At 42.5% G+C, this 21,627-nt stretch overlaps 1 protein-coding gene across 1 annotated transcript in view; it reads left to right on the forward strand.

The window, feature by feature from the left end:
* Positions 1 to 261: 261 nt before the first annotated feature.
* The window catches only part of LOC106538954 (microsomal triglyceride transfer protein large subunit), a 29,986-nt gene continuing 8,620 nt past the window's right edge, over positions 262 to 21,627 (forward strand). Inside the window, exons 1-13 of the mRNA XM_087701981.1 lie at positions 262 to 538; positions 2,693 to 2,877; positions 3,595 to 3,723; positions 5,174 to 5,281; positions 7,419 to 7,535; positions 10,209 to 10,348; positions 10,945 to 11,095; positions 14,020 to 14,177; positions 14,654 to 14,822; positions 17,767 to 17,874; positions 17,981 to 18,193; positions 19,543 to 19,757; positions 21,499 to 21,599. Coding sequence (XP_087558107.1) covers positions 472 to 538; positions 2,693 to 2,877; positions 3,595 to 3,723; positions 5,174 to 5,281; positions 7,419 to 7,535; positions 10,209 to 10,348; positions 10,945 to 11,095; positions 14,020 to 14,177; positions 14,654 to 14,822; positions 17,767 to 17,874; positions 17,981 to 18,193; positions 19,543 to 19,757; positions 21,499 to 21,599 — 1,861 coding nt within the window. The 5' untranslated portion in view covers positions 262 to 471. The remainder of the gene's footprint in view (positions 539 to 2,692; positions 2,878 to 3,594; positions 3,724 to 5,173; positions 5,282 to 7,418; positions 7,536 to 10,208; positions 10,349 to 10,944; positions 11,096 to 14,019; positions 14,178 to 14,653; positions 14,823 to 17,766; positions 17,875 to 17,980; positions 18,194 to 19,542; positions 19,758 to 21,498; positions 21,600 to 21,627) is intronic.

The following is a 21,627-nucleotide window of genomic DNA, read 5'->3' on the forward strand; positions in this document are numbered from 1 at the left end:
GAGAGGCCTCTTTTTACAACTGGCAAAGTTCCCACGTCAATTCCCCTCTCAAGACAGAGAAGGGGAAGAAAGCAGAGAGAAGGAGGGGTGTGTGCAGGGTGTTGTGCAGGGAATAAAAAGGTCCCATTCAGGAGAGACGCTGATTGACACTCACAGTTTCTAAAGAGAGCTCAACTCGCTCTCTTTCAAACCTATCTGGATTTGAAGCACCGTCTCTCTGGACTTTTGAATGCTTCGGGTTTTCTATTTTTTTTTTCTTTTTTCCCCATTTGGGTGGCTCTGAACGATTAATCATTTGCTCTTCCTTGTGATGTGTAACTTGGGGATAGGAAGCGAGACGGGGCTGTGCCCACATAATACGGTTATCTCACCTCGGCTGAGTCTGTGTTGAAAGGACAACCTTCACTGCCCTCCTCCCGGCTGGGTTCTCTGCCCATTGGTGTGTTCAATTTTGTACCCGCAAAACACACCATGAAGTTGCAGGCAGCTTGCCGGTATTTTTGTTGGCTTTACTTTTTCTTAGCTGCTACAGCAGAAGGTAAGTGACCAAGTGTTGTTATTTTGGGGAGCAAGTGGAAATTAGAGCTTCATGGAAAATTATTGTCACTTTTTTTTACCCCAAACCAGTGGTGGATTCCTACCGGTTCAGACTGGTTCGGCCCAACCTGTAGTAGCTTGGCAGCCTGGGTCACTGGAACCGGCAGCGACCCAGGCCTGCCATGCCCCCAAACTGGTTCTCCCAGCAGCACTGTAGGCGCCGCCATCTTGTATTTTGCTTCTGCGCATGCGCAGAGCAATTTTAGTTGTATTGCACATGCGCATGCAGCGCACATCAACCATGCGCACATGGCGCAGCTCTGAGTGGACCGGCAGTAGTATTTGCCGGAACTCACCCCTGCCCCAAACCCCTGAATGCCAGCCACTCTGTGTAATGTGAAATCTAAAAAAAAGGATGCTTCTGATTTGTATAGAATTGAAAAACCTAAATCCCCAATTGAAATGCTAATTAGAAACAGAGAACATTGAAAAGGTAAGCTTCACAGAAATTTTATGTAACTAATTACATCATTGCATAATGAAACTGTTTAATTTAATAAGAGGGTCCTGGGACCTAAATGTATCATTTGGTCTCAACCAATGTTGAAAAATTAAAACTGATGTGGCCCAATCAAACTAAAGGATTTCTAATAATCACAAATGTCACCCAAGGTTGTACAACCTTCTACATACCTTGTTACCAGACCTTGCTTCTGAATTCATTGGGACTTATTATAGTGTATGTATGTATATAGTTATATATTACTATAAATAAAAATGAAAGTAGAAAATCTACCTGGAGAGGGGGAGGCAGAGAGGGAGGGAGAAATGGAGGGACATACACACACACACACAGAGAGAGAGAGAGAGAGAGAGAGAGAGAGAGAGAGAGAGAGAGAGAGGTTGATACAGCCTTCCATCCTTCCAAAGTCGGTAAAATGAGGACCCAGCCTATTGGGGGTAATATGCTGACTCTGTAAACCGCTTAGAGAGGGCTGTAAAGAACTATGAAGCAGTATATGTCTAAATGCTATTGCTGTATAGAATAGATAGATGATAGATAGATAGATAGATAGATAGATAGATAGATAGATAGATAGATAGATAGATAGATAGATTCTAAGGTAGAACATGGTACTCATGCTCTCCTGATTTCTAATCCTGCACTATACCATATTGGCTGTCATGATTGCTATACGAATAGTATGCCATATATGCCCACAAACCAGAGGTGGCATTCAGCAGGTTCTGACCAGTTCCGGAGAACCGATAGCAGAAATTTTGAATAGTTCGGAGAACCGGTAAATACCACCTCTAACTGGCCCTGCCCGCATCTATTCTCTGGCTCCTGAGTCCTAGCTGATAGGGAGGGAATAGGGATTTTGCAGTGACCTTCCCCTGGAGTGGGGAGGGAATGGAGATTTTACAGTATCCTTCCCCTGCCATGCATACCAAGCCACACAAACCAGGCTATGGCACACCCACCAAGCCATGCCAACAGAACCGGTAATACAACATTTTGAATCCCACCACTGCCACAAACACACATTTTCTGAGGTAACTCATAGTAATGAACAAAACCTTTGACACATTGATCGCAAAACCACCATTTCCCTATCTGTTGACCTCCAAATGTGCTGGATCTCAGCTATTTTAGGATTAGAGTAGATGAGTTTCAAAACATTTGGAGGACAGGAGTTTGCCAAAAGCTGACTTAAAGGTTCTTAAGACTTGTTTCTTTCTGCATCTGTGTTACTTTCTCCTAAAACTAAATAGCTATTGATGGTAATTAGGGAAGGCAGTGTGGGTTTCACAGTAAAATGTAACACAAAACTAAGAGTGCAGGAGAGTTCAGCCATTCTTCAAACAAGCTATGTTGCTGAGGACATCATGTTAAATTGCATATGTTGTGTTTTAATGGTATAATGCTTGCTCATGCTTAGCCTGTTGTATGAAGCCATTTCCAGTTTATTCAATAAACTTATGATTAAGACAAAACACAGCTTAGAAAAATAAATGAACCCAAGCTAACCATTCTTTTCTCACATATCAATGACTCAATTGTCATGTATCAATGATAGCAGCAATGACTCATTATCTTATTTAAAAGCTTCCAAGTTACATCAGCATGGGACTTAAAAATTTTTTTTTACAGGAAACTTGGAAACACCTTCTTTCGGCTCAGGAATTCTCTATCAGTATCGATACTCACTAGACAGCCAACTAAGTTTCCTATCCAGGCCAACTTTGCAAAGAAGCAAGCTTCAGGCAGAAGCTGTGGTTGATGTGAATCTCTTGTGGAGCAACACCAATTCAGACGAACAACTGCTCCAAATTCAAGTAAGTACTGTGCTCTTCTGCTTTCTTGGTTTTTTATCTTCTGGGGAAAACATGAGCATTCTGTAGACTAGGAGTGTCAAACTCACTTCATCGGTGCGGAGTTACATGATATACCGGGCCATTCCCCCCCCCTTTGCTAAACTCAGTGTGGGCGTGGTCAGTGCGTGGTTTTACCCAATGAAATGATATCCATTAATCTATTTGCAATATTAAATGCTTTTGAACTGCTGGCTGGATTGTAGTTTGGGTTTGAGGGATGGGAGCTCACACCATCTCACAGAGCCAGGCTCGAACCGCCAGTGTACAGATCATTTCTGGCCAGCAATTCCAGCATCATTAAACCTGTGCCATTGCATTCCCTATTTGTGGCCTAATTCTACAGTATATCTAAGACTAAATATAATAGGGGTGTCAAACTCACAATGTCACAGAGGCATCACATGACATATTGGGACTTTTCCCCCCTTTGCTAAACTGGGTATGGGTGTGGCTAGCATATGACGCTCCCGGCCCATGGGCCAAGAGTTTGACATCCCTGAAATACCGCTATAGTTTGAGCATCTGCATTTTTCCTTATTTCCTTCTTTTAAAATCTGATTTAACTCCCTGCTTTAAACTGCATTCTTGTATACTGCTTTATGACACAGTTTTTAATCTCACAATGCTATTCTTGATTTGAAGTGTCCCGATTTTATTCCACCCATTTTGGGGATTTAGTTCCATGACTTACGCATCAATCAAGATTTGGAAAAGGAGGATCGGACTAGCAAAGGCCATTCTGTAAAAGGCTCGCAGAACGCTACCGAACTCCAGCAACCATTTTTCCTCCATTGGAATAAGGGAAAGGTATGTAAATATTTCTCTACGCACCAGCAGCTGATGGCCCCTTTTCATTCGGACTTGTTTACATGCCATTTTCCTTTCAGCTTTGTGTGCAGGTACATTTTTTTAGCCATCCTTCCTCAACTGCATATTGAGACCATAGCTTTCAATATACAAGAATGTTATGGTGCTTAGTAAGCGGGCACTCCTTTTTTTAATGGACAAGCACTGCTTTTTTTATGGGAGTAAGACACTGGTGGGTTTCAAATAATTTAACAACGGTTCTCTGCCCTAAGGATCAGCTGGGTTGGCAGGGCTTGGCAGTCATGTGGTTGGGTGGACATGGCCAATTCAATGTCACTCATGTCGATGGGCGCTTCGCCTTAGCTGTTACAATGTAACAAGGGTTAACCAGAGAGGCAGTTTCTGTAAGCAGGGCAATAAAGATTAGACTAGGAAAAAACCCAGAATGTTTCCTTCCTGCCTTCCTTAAAGGATTAGCCCTGTAAAGTGGGGAAAAAATAAGATTTCTTCCAACAACCAGTTCTCCGAACTGCTTAGAAAGTTAACAACCGGTTCTCTCGAATAGGTGCGAACTGGCTGAATCCCACCAACTAAGATTGATATCAATGGGCAGCACTTGATTCTGCTACTACCAAATGCATCAATTACACCATATTCTTATCCCGCCTTCCCCAAGTAGTTGCCCTCCGGTTGAATTGAGATAACGGTCCTTCTCTATCCGATCTGCCGCTCGGCTCTCTTAAATCTTTCCCTGTCTGTCTTTACTCGCCGCTTCAGCTCAATGCACCCACTTACGTATCCGTGCTCAGAACAATTAGATTATTAATTTCTTCAAATTTAGGTTCTTAAATCAAGGTCTTTCGTTTACCGTCTTCCAATCCGATATGTTCCCTGCAGCTGTCTTTCCCTTCCTTGTTAAAGGCTGGCAGTCACATCTTCTGGTCGGCCATTAATCAGCCGACCTCCTTTGCACTCGATCTGAGGGAGCCTCTCGCTTCGTGGGGGAGATCGCCTTTCTCCCTCCGCTGCTCCGATGCTTCCCCCCTCCACTGGTCCTCACACCTCGAAAAGACCTTGCCTGCTACAGCCACGCTCGTGCAAAAGGCCGGGCAAACCGAGCAGAGGATCTGTCGGCAGTTCGCACCGGCGTGATGCCAAACCGGAAGTCCAGTATTGTATCCTGTGATGTATCTCTTGTTCACTTTCTTATTCTTTCTTAGGTATGCCCAGAGGTTGGCTGCTGCTGGTTCAGACCGGTTTGGGCAAACTGCTAGTTCTGACCAGCGGTTGAGCCCGTCCACCCACCCTGGCGCTATCCTGTTCTATATAATCGTGTTTTTGGTGTCGCGCACATGTGGCGCTTACCTTTTCAATTCTGGGCAAACTGGTTGTTACATTATGTGATGCCCACCTCCGGGCATGCTTCTAAAAGTTGACTTTCACCTTGCAGGTCAAAGCTTTCTACGTAGCCAAAGAAGAGAACCCTTTAATTTTGGATTTGAAGCGAGGTCTTCTCAGCCTTCTCCAGTTTCAGACCCATTCTGGAACAATGACTGAGGTACAATATAAGGTTTCCCTGGACTACATAGCATCTGTAATTCTGACCTCTCTCTCGAGGTAGTCCTCAATTTACAACCGTAATGGAGATTGCCCATTTACAATCGTAAGTCGTCACAATGGCCATAAAGCAGATCACCCACACATCAGGCCCAATTTTATGACGTTTGTTACAGCAGCCATTAGACAAATGATCATTAAATGACTCCATAGTCATTAAGTGAAGCCATTGTTTGCTCTGGGGAAATAAATGCTTCAGCAAAAATGTTGCCATTTGTTCTCATGTGACCATAAGATGCTACAAATAATTGTAAATGTAGGCTGGTTTCCAAGTCACAGGACCATGGAGGGTGGCTTTCAGAACTTTGGAACTGGATTGTAAATACCTTTGAGGTCTGTCACAACTTGGTAAGTCATATGTCTGGTCATAAATTGGGGACTACCTGTATTAACAAGCCCATCATTTTAGCAATAGCAATAGCAATAGTAGATAGTCTTATATACCGCTTTATAGGGCTTTCAGCCCTCTCTAAGCGGTTTACAGAGTCAGCATATTGCCCCCAACAACAATCCGGGTCCTCATTTTACCCACCTCGGAAGAATGGAAGGCTGAGTCAACCCTGAGCCGGTGAGATTTGAACAGCCGAACTGCAGAACTGCAGTCAGCTGAAGTAGCCTGCAGTGCTGCATTTAACCACTGCGCCACCTCGGCTCTTTTTTATTTTTACTTGAATACTGAATCTAACTACTCTTCACCTTTGCTAAAAAATGTTTTTATACATTGAAATAAGTGAGGCCTTATGTTTTAGGCAAGATTAATGATGCTTTGAACAATACGGATCCATAATGATTATTCATTAAATTCATTGATTTCCATTTATATAGGCTGCTTTTCTCAACTCGTTACTCTGCAAAGCTAACAATATTTTTAAAAATACTGACAACAACAAACATATAAACCACAGCTAGTGTAAAGGCGAAGGGGACATGGTGGCTCAGTGGCTAAGACGCTGAGCTTGTAGATCAGAAAGGTTGGCAGTTTGGCATTTGAATCCCTAGCACCGCGTAATGGAGTGAGCTCCTGTTACTTGTCCTAGCAGTTCGAAAGCATGTAAAAATGCAAGTAGAAAAATAGGGACCACTTTGGTGGGAAGGTAACAGGATTTTTTGTCCCTTCGGCATTTAGTCATGCCGGCCACATGACCACAGAGACGTCTTCGGACAGCACTGGCTCTTCAGCTTTGAAACGGAGATGAGCACCGCCCCCTAGAGCCAGGAACAACTAGCACATATATGCAAGGGCAGTGGTGGGTTTCCATTTTTTTTACTACCAGTTCGCTTGTGTGTGCACGCGACACTTCTGTGCATACGCAGAAGCATCCAGGCAGGTGGGCGCAGCCTCCTGCCACACTGGTTCGCCCGATCCAGGCCGAACTTGCAGAAACTCACCTCTGGGCGAGGGAAACCTTTACCTTTACCTTTAGGTTAAAAGCAAACTCCTCAATAGTAAATCAACATCACCATTGTAGATTATGCTTCCAGGAACAGAAAAATGTAAACACTGAATAAATGGCATTTATCACAGGGATGTATTGCTAATCCCAATGCCAAAAGAAGTCCCTAAAATTACAGTATGAGATCACAGGACACATCCTGTACAGAAACAGGTCATAACTGGTTTACCCTTCTCAGATACCTTTTGCTTTTAAAAGCAAGGACGACTATTTCCAGATCCTAGAGCAGTGTTTCTCAACCTTGGTGGCTTTAAGTCCTGTGGACTTCAACTCCCAGAATTCCCCAGCCAGCTGTGCTGGCTGGGGGATTTTGGGAGTTGAAGTCCACAGGATTTAATGTTGCCAAGGTTGAGAAACACTGTCCTAGAGAAGCAGTTTCAGATAGCCCTGCATTTTGTGTGGGAATCTCTTAGCCTGCAATAAAGTGGATTTAATATAAATTCAACCCAGAAGAATCTGTTTTATAACAAGTGATCCAACACAGTGCTTGCAAAATAGCCCAGAATTTCACACGTAAAATCTTTTTAAAAAAAAAAAGCAAAGCAAAACAGATGTTTGAATTATATTAAGGGCTAATGTTACATCTGCTATTTTAATCACAGTATACCCATTTTTATTGTTTAGGAGGATATTTCCGGGAGCTGCCAGGTTACCTATGCTGTCTCTAAGGATACTGTTTTGAAAACAAAAGACCTACAGAGCTGCATAAGACCGAAATTTGGATTCAGCACAGCTAACAAAGCAAGTCAATTTCTATTTATCACATTGTGTATTGTACATATTTCAGATGTACCAGTGGTCTCCGTGGTCCGTGAACCACTGGTGGTCCATGAGAAAAGTTTGGTGGTCCGCAGAAAAATCTTTGCATTTTTGCATTTTTTTAATATTGTACTAAATCAGGGATCCTCAAAATACGACCCCTGGGCCAGATATGGCCCACCAAAGCAATTACTCTCACTCACTGATGGGATGGGGTCCTTCAGGCACTTAGCTTGGCTGCCTGTTTAGTAGCTCCAGCCCTTCCCTCCCTCCCTGGGAGTCCAGGCGCTTTAGTGAGCAGTGCACGAAACTTCGGCCAGGCTCCTCAAAAGACAGAGTTTGCAGGGGGCTGATCTAGCACCTGGGCTGGCTACAAGACAAATATTCATTCTTGGGCATATTTGAGATTCCTAGCTGCAATAGACAGCAAACCTAGGGTTGGCCCTGAGCGCTTCTCTCAACTAACAGGTGGCCAAGCTAAGTGCCTGAAGGACCCCATCCCATCACTAATTCATATTAGTGGTCCATGGGATTTAAAATTATGAATTTAGTGATCCCTGAGGTTCAAAAGGTTGGTGACCCTGAGATATACTACAGTCTGTCTATTAGAACACTTCCCCCAGGAAGGAAAGAGAGAAGAAAGAGAAGAAAGGGGGGTAGGAAGGAGGGAGGGAAGCAAGGAGGGAGGGAAGGAAGGAGAGAAGGAGAGAAGAAAGGAGGGAAGGAAGGAGGGAAGGAAGGAAGGAAGGAGAGAAGGAGAGAAGAAAGGGAAGGAAGGAGGGAATGTAGGAGAGAAGGAAGGGGGGAAGGAAGGAGGAAAGGAAGGGGGAAAGGAAGGAGAGAAGGAGAAAAGAAAGGAGGGAAGGAAGGAGGGAAGGAAGGAGGGAAGGAGAGAAGGAGGGAAGGGGAAGGAGGGAGGGAAGGAAGGGGAGTAGGAGAGAAGAAACGAGGGAAGGAAAGAGGGAGGGAGGGAAGAAGAAGTAGGACCGTTGTAAGATAAGATGGATCTATGGGATGATTAAAAAAAGCAATCTTCAAGTATATTGTTAACAGTAGGGAAAAATTGTTATAAATACATATTATTAATAACAGTTATGAGATCATATAATTGTGAATGTATATATGAAATTGATGAAATTAAAATAAAATAATAATAATAATTTTTTTAAAAAAGAACACTTCCCCCATGACATAATTTTTCCTTTAGCTTGGTTTGCTATGATCAGAAAAGTTGTCAGGGGACAAACCTCAAATTTCATTCATCTTTCACAGCCAACATACAAATAAAACTAACCCACCCAGCAATGTTATCTTTCTCTGAAATCTGAAACCAGGATTATGATTTCTTATGTCAAACATGCCCAGGCTTCTAAGGATACTTAAACCAACATTTATTTGGGGTTTCTAAACCTTATTTGAAGCAAATTAAAATATACTCTGGAAACAAACGTATTGAAGCAACTTATACTATTATAACTTATACTATTTAATTTGTTTTATTGCTTTATAAGAAGCCAGATCATCTCCCTTTCTTCATGTCCTAGAGCCCCAATTTTTTGTTATTATGCCACACACATACACATGCACATACATACTATCCAGGGGTGGTATTCACTTACTTTCCCTACCATTTCACAAATGTCAACACAGCACACGCCCCATCCACGCATGCGTTTGGCTTTCCGCGCATGCACTTTGGTTTGAAAATGTGCCTAAGTGGGACGGCATAGAATCAGGATGGGAGGACGGGTCCACCCGCTATTTCCACTACTGGTTCAAGCGAACTGGTACGAACCGGCTGAATACCACCTGTGATCCTATTCCCCTCCTAGAATGAAAGCCGTGATCTCCTAGGAAGAAAAAAACACAACTGGCTTTGCCATTTACAAATTAACAATCTGTAATTTCCTAAACAAAGGTTACTAATGGTATAACTCAATCAATGCCATTTTTAAGGATATAAATCAGACAATTCTTGGCCATTATCATTCTATGGCTCAAACCCAGATTCATTAACACTATTTTTTTCAAAAAAAATTCAAAGTAATGCTTGACTGTAATCAACCAACCTGTGGATCGAGTTTTTGTATTTCTCCTGGCCAGAATGCAGTATGTGAGGGTGTTTGGTGTTCTCTGAGCTTGGTTGATGGCTTGCTGACATTTCATTACTTAACCTGATAACAACATTGGAGCACTGGTGATATTGTTACCCAATGAAGTAATGAAACATCTGCAAACAAACAACCAAACTCAGCATCAACAACGCCCAGGGGTGGGTTGCTAATCTCGTTCCAACTGGTTCGGTTGGAATGGGGCCGGCGGTGTCCTCGTGCACGCGCGCAGTTCACGCATGCGTCTTAGCACCTGCGCGATGCTCCAGCTGCTCGCAGAGACTTGCGCAGGCGCTGTATGTGCCATGTGCCTGCGTGGAAGCGCAGAAGCCTTCAAAGACCGGTAAGGAGCGCGGGCGGGCGGGTGGGCCCTTCGCCGTTCCCAGAAGTTACTTACTTCCGGGTTCGCCAACCAACCGGTTCGCGGGGACTGCCGCGAACCGGTTGAAACCCACCCCTGACGACGCCACAGTTCAATTCTGAGCTACATATATTCTCTCCTGTTGGAAAATGCAAATTGATCATATTTCTGTTCTTTTCACAGATTTTTGGACTCCTGTGGCATCCCACAAGTAAAAGCCATTATGTTATGGAAGGAAATCTCATTAAGTCAGCCTTGTCTGAGGAAAATCATATAATTTATCAAGGCATAAAGTCGTCTGTTGGAGTTGATATCACCTCCAGGTTAATTTTACATCGCATCTCACTTCGTACAATCCCCCCTCCTATTTTCCCCACAATAGAAAATGCATAGTAGAATAATAGAAAGTGTGGCAGGCCAAAGATCCACCAGAAAATGTGGCTGTAGGCCTGACACAAAGTCAATGGGGAACACAGATTCATTTAACAACCATGTTACTAACTTAGCAATAGCAATAGCAATAGCAATAGACTTATATACCGCTTCATAGGGCTTTCAGCCCTCTTTAAGCGGTTTACAGAGTCAGCATATTGCCCCCAACAACAATCCGGGTCCTCATTTTACCCACCTCGGAAGGATGGAAGGCTGAGTCAACCCTGAGCCGGTGAGATTTGAACCGCTGAACTGCTGATATAGCAGTCAGCTGAAGTAGCCTGCAGTGCTGCATTTAACCACCGCGCCACCTCGGCTCTTAACACCTGCAGTGATTTGCTTAACAAGAAAGACTGTAAAACGGGGCAAAACTCACTTCTGATTCACTTAGCAGCATAAATTTGGGGCTCAATTGTAATCGTAAGTTGAGGACTACCTATATTTAAAGGCAAAAGTCCAATTACCAGTCTCTTCCTTCTCTCCCTAGGCAACATCTTGAATTTCTGACTCAAATGCCTGGATCCAAAGAATTATCTGGAAAGAATCTCCAGAAAACTCTGAACTCTCTCCTGGGGAAACCTCAGCCCATTAAGTTAACAAGCCAGCCATTCAAAAGGATTTGCAGTGAGTGCCCAACGGTGAGTGAGACAGAAATGTTTAACCTGTTTAAATTGCTCCGTTTTCGGCTGCGACAGCCTCCTGCCATCCTCTGCCAGTGAAAATGGAGCTCGGCGAATTGTGCACACACACACACACACACACCCCAGCTCCATTTTCGCTGGCAGAGGGCTGCAGGAGGCCGTCGTGGCTGAAAATGGAACTCAGGAGCTGGTATTCGCTGGCAGAGTGCTCGGGCCACCACAGACGCCACCGACATGAGTGACGTTAAGCTGGCCATGCCCATCCTGGTCCCCGAAGTTAAAAACAACCCGGATGCAGCCCTCAATGAAATTGAGTTTGACACCCCTGGTTTAAAACATGCACAGTCCTAATATATATTCCTCTATTCAGGTAGCCTTCAAGTTAGACCATAACGGAACCTGTTAGATTATAATGGAGTCATAAATTATAATTGTCATAAAACAGATCAGTGACATGACCGATCCAGTTTTACAACTTGCTGTGGCTGTTGCTAAGCGAATACCAGGGTCGTTAAGCAGAGCCATTGTTTGCTATGGTGTGATTTTGCCAAAACTGAAGTAGATACTGGTTTTTGGCAAAACCGTTGATAGCCAAATATGGCTTTTTCAGGCTTGGGCCTCAGTGTGCATTTTTTTCCAATGAGACAAACTGAGACAGGAAGATCATTTTATTACAATTTATCAGAATATAAATTGGAGATTTATAGGAGATTCCTCTCATTCGAAGAGGGAACCCAGATCTTTAGCTTACATCCCCTTTTACAGTTAACATAACAAAGAAACCTGAAAGAGGAAAGTTGATTGGACAGGATAACAGCATACATGTTTATTAAAATTAGGGCTGAAGGGGAATAAATTGTAAGGAGAAAGGTTGTTTAGTTCACAAGAGATAAGCCAGACCCCAATTTGTACTAACAAACTTTTCTTATCAGGAACTAGTCTCCAGTTTGTTTATCAGTTTAGGAATGTTAAAAGCTAATAGATCTTGAACATCACTTGAAAAGAAAGAATATAAATCAGATTAAAATACAAACTAACTATGTTAGTTAACAAGTAACAAAACCCATGTTATTTGCCCCTCACTGTCATAAAACTTGGTCACATGACTGAAAGACGCTGCAAATGGCCATGTTTTCAAGCACCCAAGGGGCAGTCATGTGAACACAGAGGAACCTAGGATTCAGATCATGTCTCCTTTTTCACATTGGTTGGAATTCGAGGACCAACTGTGTAGTATATTTAGAAATATAGAGGGTTGTTTGTCTTTCCTTGGACCTGCTTCATTTAATACCATATCACATTCATTGGCAGATTACTTTGAACATATCAGAAAGGATGTAAAAGTACCGTATTTTTCAGATTTAAGACACACCAAGATTTTTTACACTCTCCAAACCTCCCCAAAACGGCCCATTTTTTGTGAAAACGGGCCTGGTTTTTTTGTCAAAAAAGGGCATGGATAGCCTTTAGGAAGCTTATAGAGTGCTCCTGGGGACTGGAGGGGCCAAAATTGAGCAAAAAATAGCCCTTTTTTTGCTCATTTCTACTCTCCCCAGCCCCCAGGAGTACACTGAAAGCCTCCTAAAGGCAATGCACGGCAATTTTGGTGAAGTGGGTGGGGTTTGGGGAGGCAAAAAATGCTGTATTCAGTGTATAAGATGCACCCAGATTTTCAGCCTCTTTTTAAAGAAAAAAAGGTGTGTCTTATACTACTATAAGGTAGTTTTTATATGATTTATAGGAGTTCATGATAATCCTCACAATTCTTGTCTGATGAACATTCTCAGAGCACCAGGGGAATCTACAAAGGGAAGATTTATTTATTTATTTATTTATTTATTTATTTATTTATTTATTTATTAATATTAATTCAATTTCATATATACATTCACAATTATATGATCTCATAACTGTTATTGATAATATGTATTTATAACAATTTTTCCCTACTGTTGACAATATACTTGAGGATTGCTATTTTAACATCCCATAGATCCATCTTATCTTACAACTGTCCTACTTCTTCTTCCCTCCCTCCCTCTTTCCTTCCCTCGTTTCTTCTCTCCTACTCCCCTTCCTTCCCTCACTCCTTCCCCTTCCCTCCTTCTCTCCTTCCCTCCTTCCTTCCCTCCTTCCTTCCTTCCCTCCTTCCTTCCCTCCTTTCTTTTCTCCTTCTCTCCTTCCTTTCCCCCTTCCTTTCCTCCTTCCTTCCCCCCTTCCTTCTCTCCTACATTCCCTCCTTCAAAGGGAAGATTTAAAAGGCCAGAATGGTAACCACCATTGGAAGCTCTGATTCCTTTTTCCCCATGGATTGCAAATACGGCACAAGGAGAGAGAAAAATCTTTCACTGTGTAGTCACAGCTGCCATCTTGACTTTTTCGACCCACCCAAACCCCATCTCAGAACATTTCACACATTCACATGTAATGCAAATTCCTGTGGTTTGAATATAAGCAGTCCTCATCTTACAACAGTTCATTTAGCTTCTATTCGAAGTGAAGACACTGAAAAAAGTGACTTATGACCATTTTTCACACTTAGGACCATTGCAGGATTCCCATGGTCATGTGATTTACATTCAGACGCTTAACATCTGGTTCATATTTATGACGGTTGCAGTGTCCCAAGTCATGTGATCATCTTTTGCGATCTTACTTGTCAGACTCAAGTAACAACAATTACTAATTTAACATCTGCAGTGATTCACTTAGCAAACTTGACAAGAAGCGTCATAAAATGGGACACTTAACAAATTTCTCTTTTAGCAATATAAATTCTGGGCTCAGTTGTGGTCGTAAATCGAGGACTACTTTCTGTACTAAATCTGTATTGTTGAGAAGGGTGTAAATATCTTAAGTTTTATAGTGGCAAGAATGTTTGATTAGCTAGAGGGCACTGTAAATTGTTCTTGTTCTTTTAGCTCAGATCCTACTTGAAAACATTTGCCAAAAAGAAGATCAAACTTGATCCCTCTAAAGCATCAACTACTTGGCATTTTTCCAGAGTTGTGCAGATGTTGCGTAGTGCCAAGAAGAAAGATATCCTTTTACTACTGAAGAAAGCTCCAGAGAGCATGTTGTAAGTAAAAGAAAATTATTATTCCTGTTATCGTTTTTTGCACAGTCAGCCAGATATTTAGACTGGATTTGGCATTTTTATCCACCTATCAAGTCCTTCCCAAGGACCTTGGATAAGCAGAGATTCTTGTTTGATGGAGTTATAGCTATCTTTGCAGGATGTAAGATGTTCCAAGTAACCTCTTGGGTTTTTTTTTTTGCATTTGGCTGGTAATGATTTTGTCAATGCTGTATTATTATTTTCGCTTTCCTGAGGACATCCAAAGTACTGCTATTCCTTTTTACAGAAAATTAAAGCACAATGCATTGTACTTATCCGGGATATTTGCAGGGTTGTGTCAAAAAAGTCAAGCCCACAACCATCTAATCAAAGTCCCACACACTTAACTAATTCTGCAGATGCCCTGAACTTTATCATTCTGCCCCCAGCTATCTCAACATTTAATATTTTTTTTGTCTTTCTTATCTCATTTTTAGACCCTTCTACATTGAAGCTGCAATAGCTGCCCATTCAACACCTTCCTTATTAGCGGTGACTGAATTTCTGGATTTGCAGGGCAGAAAGCAAATGTCCTTGGTGGAAAACTTCCTCTACGCTGCAGCTTTGTCTCCTCGTCCTTCCAAGGAACTTTTCGGTCTGGTGCTTGTAAGTCCAAGCCATTTCTGGTATTCGTTGTATTGCTCTTTCCATATCTCGATGTTCCAATATTGCTTTTATCCAGTGGTGAAATCTAAAAAATTTTCCTACTGGTTTTCTGGGAGTGGCTTGGTGGGTGTGGCTTGGTGGTGGTGGGGGTCATGTGACTGAGTGGGCGTGGCTGTGTAGTCATGTAATTGGGGGATCAAAAGACAGAAACTCATTTTAATAATGTCCTGCTGGAGCAGGGTTGGACCTCCGGGTCCCTTCCAGCCCTGAATTATCCTCTGAAACTGCATCTAGTGCCAGGTTTGTAGTCCTTCCTTCCTCTCCTTTTTCCTTCCCTCCCTCTATCCCTCCATCCTTTTCTTTCTCTTTCTCTCTTTCTTTCTTTCTTTCTTTCTTTCTTTCTTTCTTTCTTTCCTTCTTTCTTTCCTTCTTTCTTTCTTTCTCAGGACTCCCCACCCTCGTTTTTTGCCTAGCAGACCTCAGGGAAGCCTGCTGAGAGCAAAAACGGACCCCCCACCCCTGCATTTCCGGAGAACCTGTAGTAAAAAAAAAATGCTGAACAAGTTTTTTAAGCCTACAAGCCTCCTAAAGGCTATTCATGCCTATAAAAAAAAACAGGCCCGTTTTTGTGAAAATTGGCCCGTTTTTGGAAAGTTTGCAGAGTGCAAAAACTTTTTTTTTAAATTGCCTCTTCAAAACCTTGGTGCGTCTTATACTCCGCTGCATCTTATACTCTAAAAATACAGTAATCAGAAGTTCCGAAGATCAGCTGTGCAACGTGTGATCATCGGAACTTTTTTTTTTTATACATATTTTAGTATTTTTTACTATTGGTTCTGTAAACCAATAGCATTTTTTACTACCGGTTCGGGTGAACGGGCTCAAACCGATAGCATTTCACCCCTGCTTTTATCTCCTTTTACTTTTAAGTGATGCATCAATGGATGGATGCATGCATGGGTGCATGTATCTAGGTCCGTGATGGCAAACCTATGGCACGTGTGCCCCAGGTCAGATCTCCGTGGCGTTTCTTTCGTGACTTCCGTTTCCCTGTAAATGACAAAACAGAAGCTCACGAAAGGAAAAGATCTTACCTCTTGCTTGCGCTGCCAGTGTTGGGATGCCCCACCTCCCGCCAGCCGCCTGGTGTTCAGGTCTCTGCTGTGCATGCATGCATGTCCATGCATTTGCGCGGGTGCACAGCTTTCAGTTTGGGCATGCGCGCGCACAGTTTGGCCACTCGGTGGATAAAAGATTGGCCATCACTGATCTAGGTAAAGATTTTGATATGGCTGTGAGATGCCCAAGTTACACAGCAAAAATGATATGAAGCAGCACCATAGAATGGAATACAGATTTGACAAAAATAGAATGCCACAATAATTTTTCTATGGTCGTCTCATATATTCTATGGTCGTCTCATATATTCTATGGTCGTCTCATATATTCTATGGTCGTCTCATATATTCTATGGTCGTCTCATATATTAGGAGCCAAGGTGGCGCAGTGGTTAAATGCAGCACTGCAGGCTACTGCTAGATCAGCAGGTCAGCGGTTCAAATCTCACCGGCTCAGGGTTGACTCAGCCTTCCATCCTTCCGAGGTGGGTAAAATGAGGACCCAGATTGTTGGGGGCAATATGCTGACTCTCTGTAAACCGCTTAGAGAGGCCTGAAAGGCCTATGAAGCGGTATATAAGTCTACTGCTATATTCACCCTTGCTTTGTATTCAGTACTTGGTGACCTTTTGATGAATATTTGAGCTGTCTGCACTGAAAGAAAATACTTCCAAGGCAAAGAGCTTAATAAGATTAATAAAAACAAGTAAGAACTTCACTGCACAAATTATATTACGATATCTCTGACAAGCTGTTATCCAGGTCCGTGTCTCCGAAGGGAAGCTATTCCACTGGTTTCATGGAAGACAATTTTCCCATGGAGTGGTGGGTGGGTGAGGAGTATGCAATCTAGATTCTATACATGTGCAGTTTACAGTAGGGTTTGCTGTTCCGCCGCTCACCTCCACCTGTGCTGCCCGGTTCTTAATAAGCCGAGGACCGGTACTGGTATGTTGCCTGGGAATTGGGGACCAGTGCTGTATAAAACAGTTGAACAGAACAGTTACAGTGTGGTCCACCTGAGATCTCCTGCCAGGTTGATCCCGAGTTATTTATGAGTACCTGTTGCCACAAAAGAGTCTTTCCGGATTATAACTATTCCTTTGAGCTCTTGGCAACTCCATGGATACATCCATGTACTTTTATTAGCAGCAAGTCAGATTTGCTTTGCTCTATTCTGGGATGTTTCAATGGTCCCTACAGCCTTTAATGTTCTGGCGGTCAACTATCCAAGTACTAATCAGGTTCAACCAGGGGTGAAATCTACTTACCTTTGTTACTGGTTTGCAAATGTGACCGTGTGGGCGGAGCATTGAAAATGGATGTGACAACATCCAGGTAGGTGGGCGGAGCCTGCTACTGAGTGTGCCTGCAAAGATAAGTAAAATGGGGGGGGGGATCCGCAGTGCCACGTGATTTAGATTAGCTAGAAAGCAGGAAATCTTGCTTTCTAGCTAATATAAATCGTGCGTCAGAGTTTATTGTTGGAAATACCGGCTTTTTTTACTACTGGTTTGGGTGAACCGGTCCAAACCAGTAGCATTTCACCCCTGGGTTTAACTGTGCTTAGCAGCTGGGAATCATGCCAAGATTAGCAAGATGTTGCCAACTTGGGCATCTCTCCTTCTGGAAATTGACATTACCGGACTGGAGAATTTTGGTACAGCAAGTATCATCATCTCAATCAAATGCTCAGCGCAAAAAAAAACCCCACACCCTTAAATTCTTTGCAATTGTTCAACTCCCTTCAAGATGACAATCCTCTTTAATACACCCTTGAATGAAAAGACATCTGCTGCCATGTCTCTCCTCTATCTTTTTTATAGGACAGACTAAACAACAAAAAGCTAAATAAAGCCACTTGGGAAACGGGAAGCATGGTCATTGGCAGTCTGGTGGGCAAATTGTGTCAGATGAATCAATGTGACCTGGAGGTGAGTTGATACCGTATTCTCCTCCTTTTCACTTTGGATTGCCAATTTGAATTTTGACAGATGTCGCTTCTTTCGGTTTGTTCTTTCCATCTCTCAAATAAACTAGGAAGTCAGCCTTGCGAAGGAAGCCATCCTGAAAAAGCTTCATGGCTCCAAAACAGACTCGGTGAAGATGATGCACCTGGCGTCTCTGAAAAGTACTCTGCTCCCAGAATTCATCTCTACCTTCCTGTATTATGCAGAGGAAGGCTCATCCACCATCTCAGCTGCAGCGGTGACAGCTCTAAAGAGATACAGTACAGAGCACATCACAAGCAAGGTATGGGATAGGATGTCCTGTTGCTAAAATAAACCTTGCTAAGAATTAATCTTTAAAACCAGTGCTTTAATGAAACATTGCTGCTATTCTCTGCCAGGAAGTCCAGAAGCTATATACAGTAATTTGATCGTTTCTTGATTTGCATCAGAAATCAGAAACCGTTTCCACAGTACCTTCCATCTATGATTCTTCTTGACTGGATTTCTGACTGTTTCTCCTACTGATTGAATCAAGAGACAGGTTACAAAAGATCAGCTTCCAGCTGCTAGCTGGGGTTATGAGAACAGCAGAGCCATAGATTGAAAGAGTCTCAGACTTTGAATAGTGAACTTAAAAGGTAAAGCATCTCTTCACACATATGTGCTAGTTGTTCCCAACTCTAGGGGGTGGTGCTCATCTCCGTTTCAAAGCAGAAGAGCCAACACTGTCCGAAGGCATCTCCGTGGTCATGTGGGCAGCATGACTAAACGCCGAAGGGGCACGGAACACTGTTATCTTTCCACCAAAGTGGTCCCTATTTTTCTACTTGCATTTTTTACATGCTTTCGAACTGCTAGCTTGGCAGAAGCTGGGACAAGTAATGGGAGCTCACTCCATTACACGGTGCTAAGGATTTGAACCGCCAATCTTTCAGATTGACAAGCTCAGTGTCTTAGCCACTGGGCCACCATGTACCTTAGTGAGCTTAAATGACACTGTTATTGTTCTGAATAAAGTATTTGACATAGTCTTTTTCAGACATTAAAACTTCAGAAAATAGGTTTGCTAGAAATGGATAATGCATGGCCTTCATTGTGCTATTAACTGCATTTGAACCAGTCATAGAACTGCTTCTTTTTTCTTTTTACGACCCTGTATAATTCCTTGATTCAGGGTGGGGTCAGGGCAACTGGGTGGACCTGAGGTTTACTGGCTGGATTCCCTTCCTGATACCTACATGGAGTTTACAGCAGATATTTTCTCTTTGCGTCCCGAGACAGAAACATATACTGCTATCTAGGATCAATCTCTCCCAAGCATCTTCACCATTAGGCCACCATACCACTCAGTCATAGGACTGTTGATGTAGGGGAAATAGGAGATAGGATGATTAGCTATACTCATGCTTTGATTGAACCAAACTAAAAAGGGGATTTTAAAATATCTAATGATTAAATAATGCTCCCGTTATCCCTTGCCCTTTTCCACATAGATCTGGCAGAAACAGGAATTTAACAATATCTTGAAATATAGAAAACCAGCATGTCAAGGATGTAAGCTCATTTGAATGGAAGAAAAGTTGCCATTAAATCAAGTTATTGTCATTGCACCAAAAACACCTATGGTTTGTATCTGCTTTCTGTCACCAGGTTAAAAAGGCAATGAGACGCATTTTCCATCAAGTTCAGAGAAAGTATCAAAAAAATTCAAGGTTGGCAGCTGCAGAAATCCTCTTGGATAACAGTCCCTCGCACACAGATTTCATCAATATCCTGTTGGCCAGCAGACAACTTTCACCAGAAATGCAAAGATTTATATTGTCCAAAATTCTAGGCATTATATCTTCTGATAACCATCCAACCAGGTAAACTATATTGAATATCATTACATAAAGTTATATCTAATATTACCTCTCCATAACAAACAGTGTTGTTTCTTTTCCTTCAATCTCTTAAATAAAACTCAATAAAACTTCTTATGGATAATTCTGCTGCGTAGATAAAATCTCATATGAATCAACTTTATGTTAGGCCAGTGATGGCTAACCTTTTTTGGCTTGGGTGCCAAAATTGAACCCATAATTCAATCCCCCCATGCACCCCAGTGCATGTGCACATGACCCCGCCCACTGTCCCTCCCCCCACGTATGTACACATGACCCCCCTGGTCCCGTTTTGGGCCTAGCAGGCCTCACTGAAGCCTCCAGAGGCTGGAAACGGCTTACGTGCCCTCAGAGATGGCTCCACATGCCACCTGTTGCAGGTGTGCCATAGGTTCGCCATCACGGTGGTATATCTTTGATCAACTAGCTCAGTGGCACATTTTCTACATCACTGCTGACAATTATTCTTTGAGATGGTAGAAATATTTGCTATTTTCTTAGAATGTAAGATTTAGACTTGCAAAGCAAATATTCATTTAGAACTCGGGTTCTAAGGTTCTCTGATCTGTATTGAAATATTCTAGTGCAGGTAGTCCTCATCTTACAGCAGCTTGTTTAGTGACCATTTGAAGTTACAAAAAAGTGACTCGTGACCGTTTTGCACCATCCCCATGGTCATGGGATCAAAATTCAGACACTTGGCAACAGACTCATAAGTCTGTTTGTTTGTGACAGTTGCAGTGTCCCGGGGTCATGTGATCACCTTTTGTGACCTTCTAACAAGCAAAGTCAATGGGGAAGCCAGATTCACTTAACAACCGTGTTACTAACTTAACAACTGCAGTAATTCATTTAACAAATGTGGCAAGGTTGCAAAATGGCAAAAAAATTCACTTAACAAATTCTTACTTAGCAACAGAAATTTCAGGCTCAGTTGTGGTCATGAGTCAAGGACTACCTGTAACTCCCATAGTTCAACTCCCCTTGGCTCCACCGTGACCAGCAGACTGATGTTACAAAGAGAGTCAGAACAATACAGTGAATAAAAACTCAAGCTAAAGAAATCCCTCATAAAAGATAAATACCGTCTTTCTGGACTATAAGACGCAGCGATGTATAAGACACACCAAGATTTCAAAGAGGTAAATAAGAAAAAAAGTTTTTGTCCTCCCCAGGGGCACTCTTCAGCAGAGCTGGGGGAAGGCAAAAACGCCCCCGTTTTTGTGAAAAACAGGTGGAAAGGGCCCATTTTTCACCAAAACGGAGGCATTTTTGCCTTCCCCCAGCCCTGCTGAAGCCTGCAGAGTGCTGCTAGGGGCTGGGGAAAGGCAAAAACGCCTCAGTTTTTGCGAAAAAGGGACAAAAACTGGACTAGTTTTCACAAAAATGGGATGTGGGGGCAGGGCTTCAGGAGGCCAAAAATGGCTGCATTCAGTGTATAAGACACACCACTCTCTTTTTTTGGGGGGGGGGTGCATCTTATACTCCAAAAATATGGTAGTATCAAGTAAGCATATTATCTAGTACAATGAGAATGATATAGCCAAACATAACCTTCTTTCATTAAAAAAAGATATAGAAATCAGGGTTTAGGGGATAGAACATTTTAGCAAAATATGAAAAAGTGCAGCTGGTCTCCTTTTTGGGGGGGACAGGGGACATAGTCTGCTGGAGTTCATCCATGACTTCTTTCATTTTTTCTCCACCTCTCCTTTTGATCCAGGCAGCTGATCAAAGATCTCTTGAAGGATCCAAAGATAAACAATTACCACTACTTCTCACCCAAAGATGGCAAATCCATCTCTTTCTCAGGATTATTAGCAGGTGAATAATTACTATTTAATCATGTCTC

This window comes from Thamnophis sirtalis, unplaced genomic scaffold (assembly GCF_051295495.1).
Source record: "Thamnophis sirtalis isolate CommonGarterSnake01/CBP01778 unplaced genomic scaffold, rThaSir2_p1.2 scaffold_15, whole genome shotgun sequence".
NCBI lineage: Eukaryota > Metazoa > Chordata > Lepidosauria > Squamata > Natricidae > Thamnophis > Thamnophis sirtalis.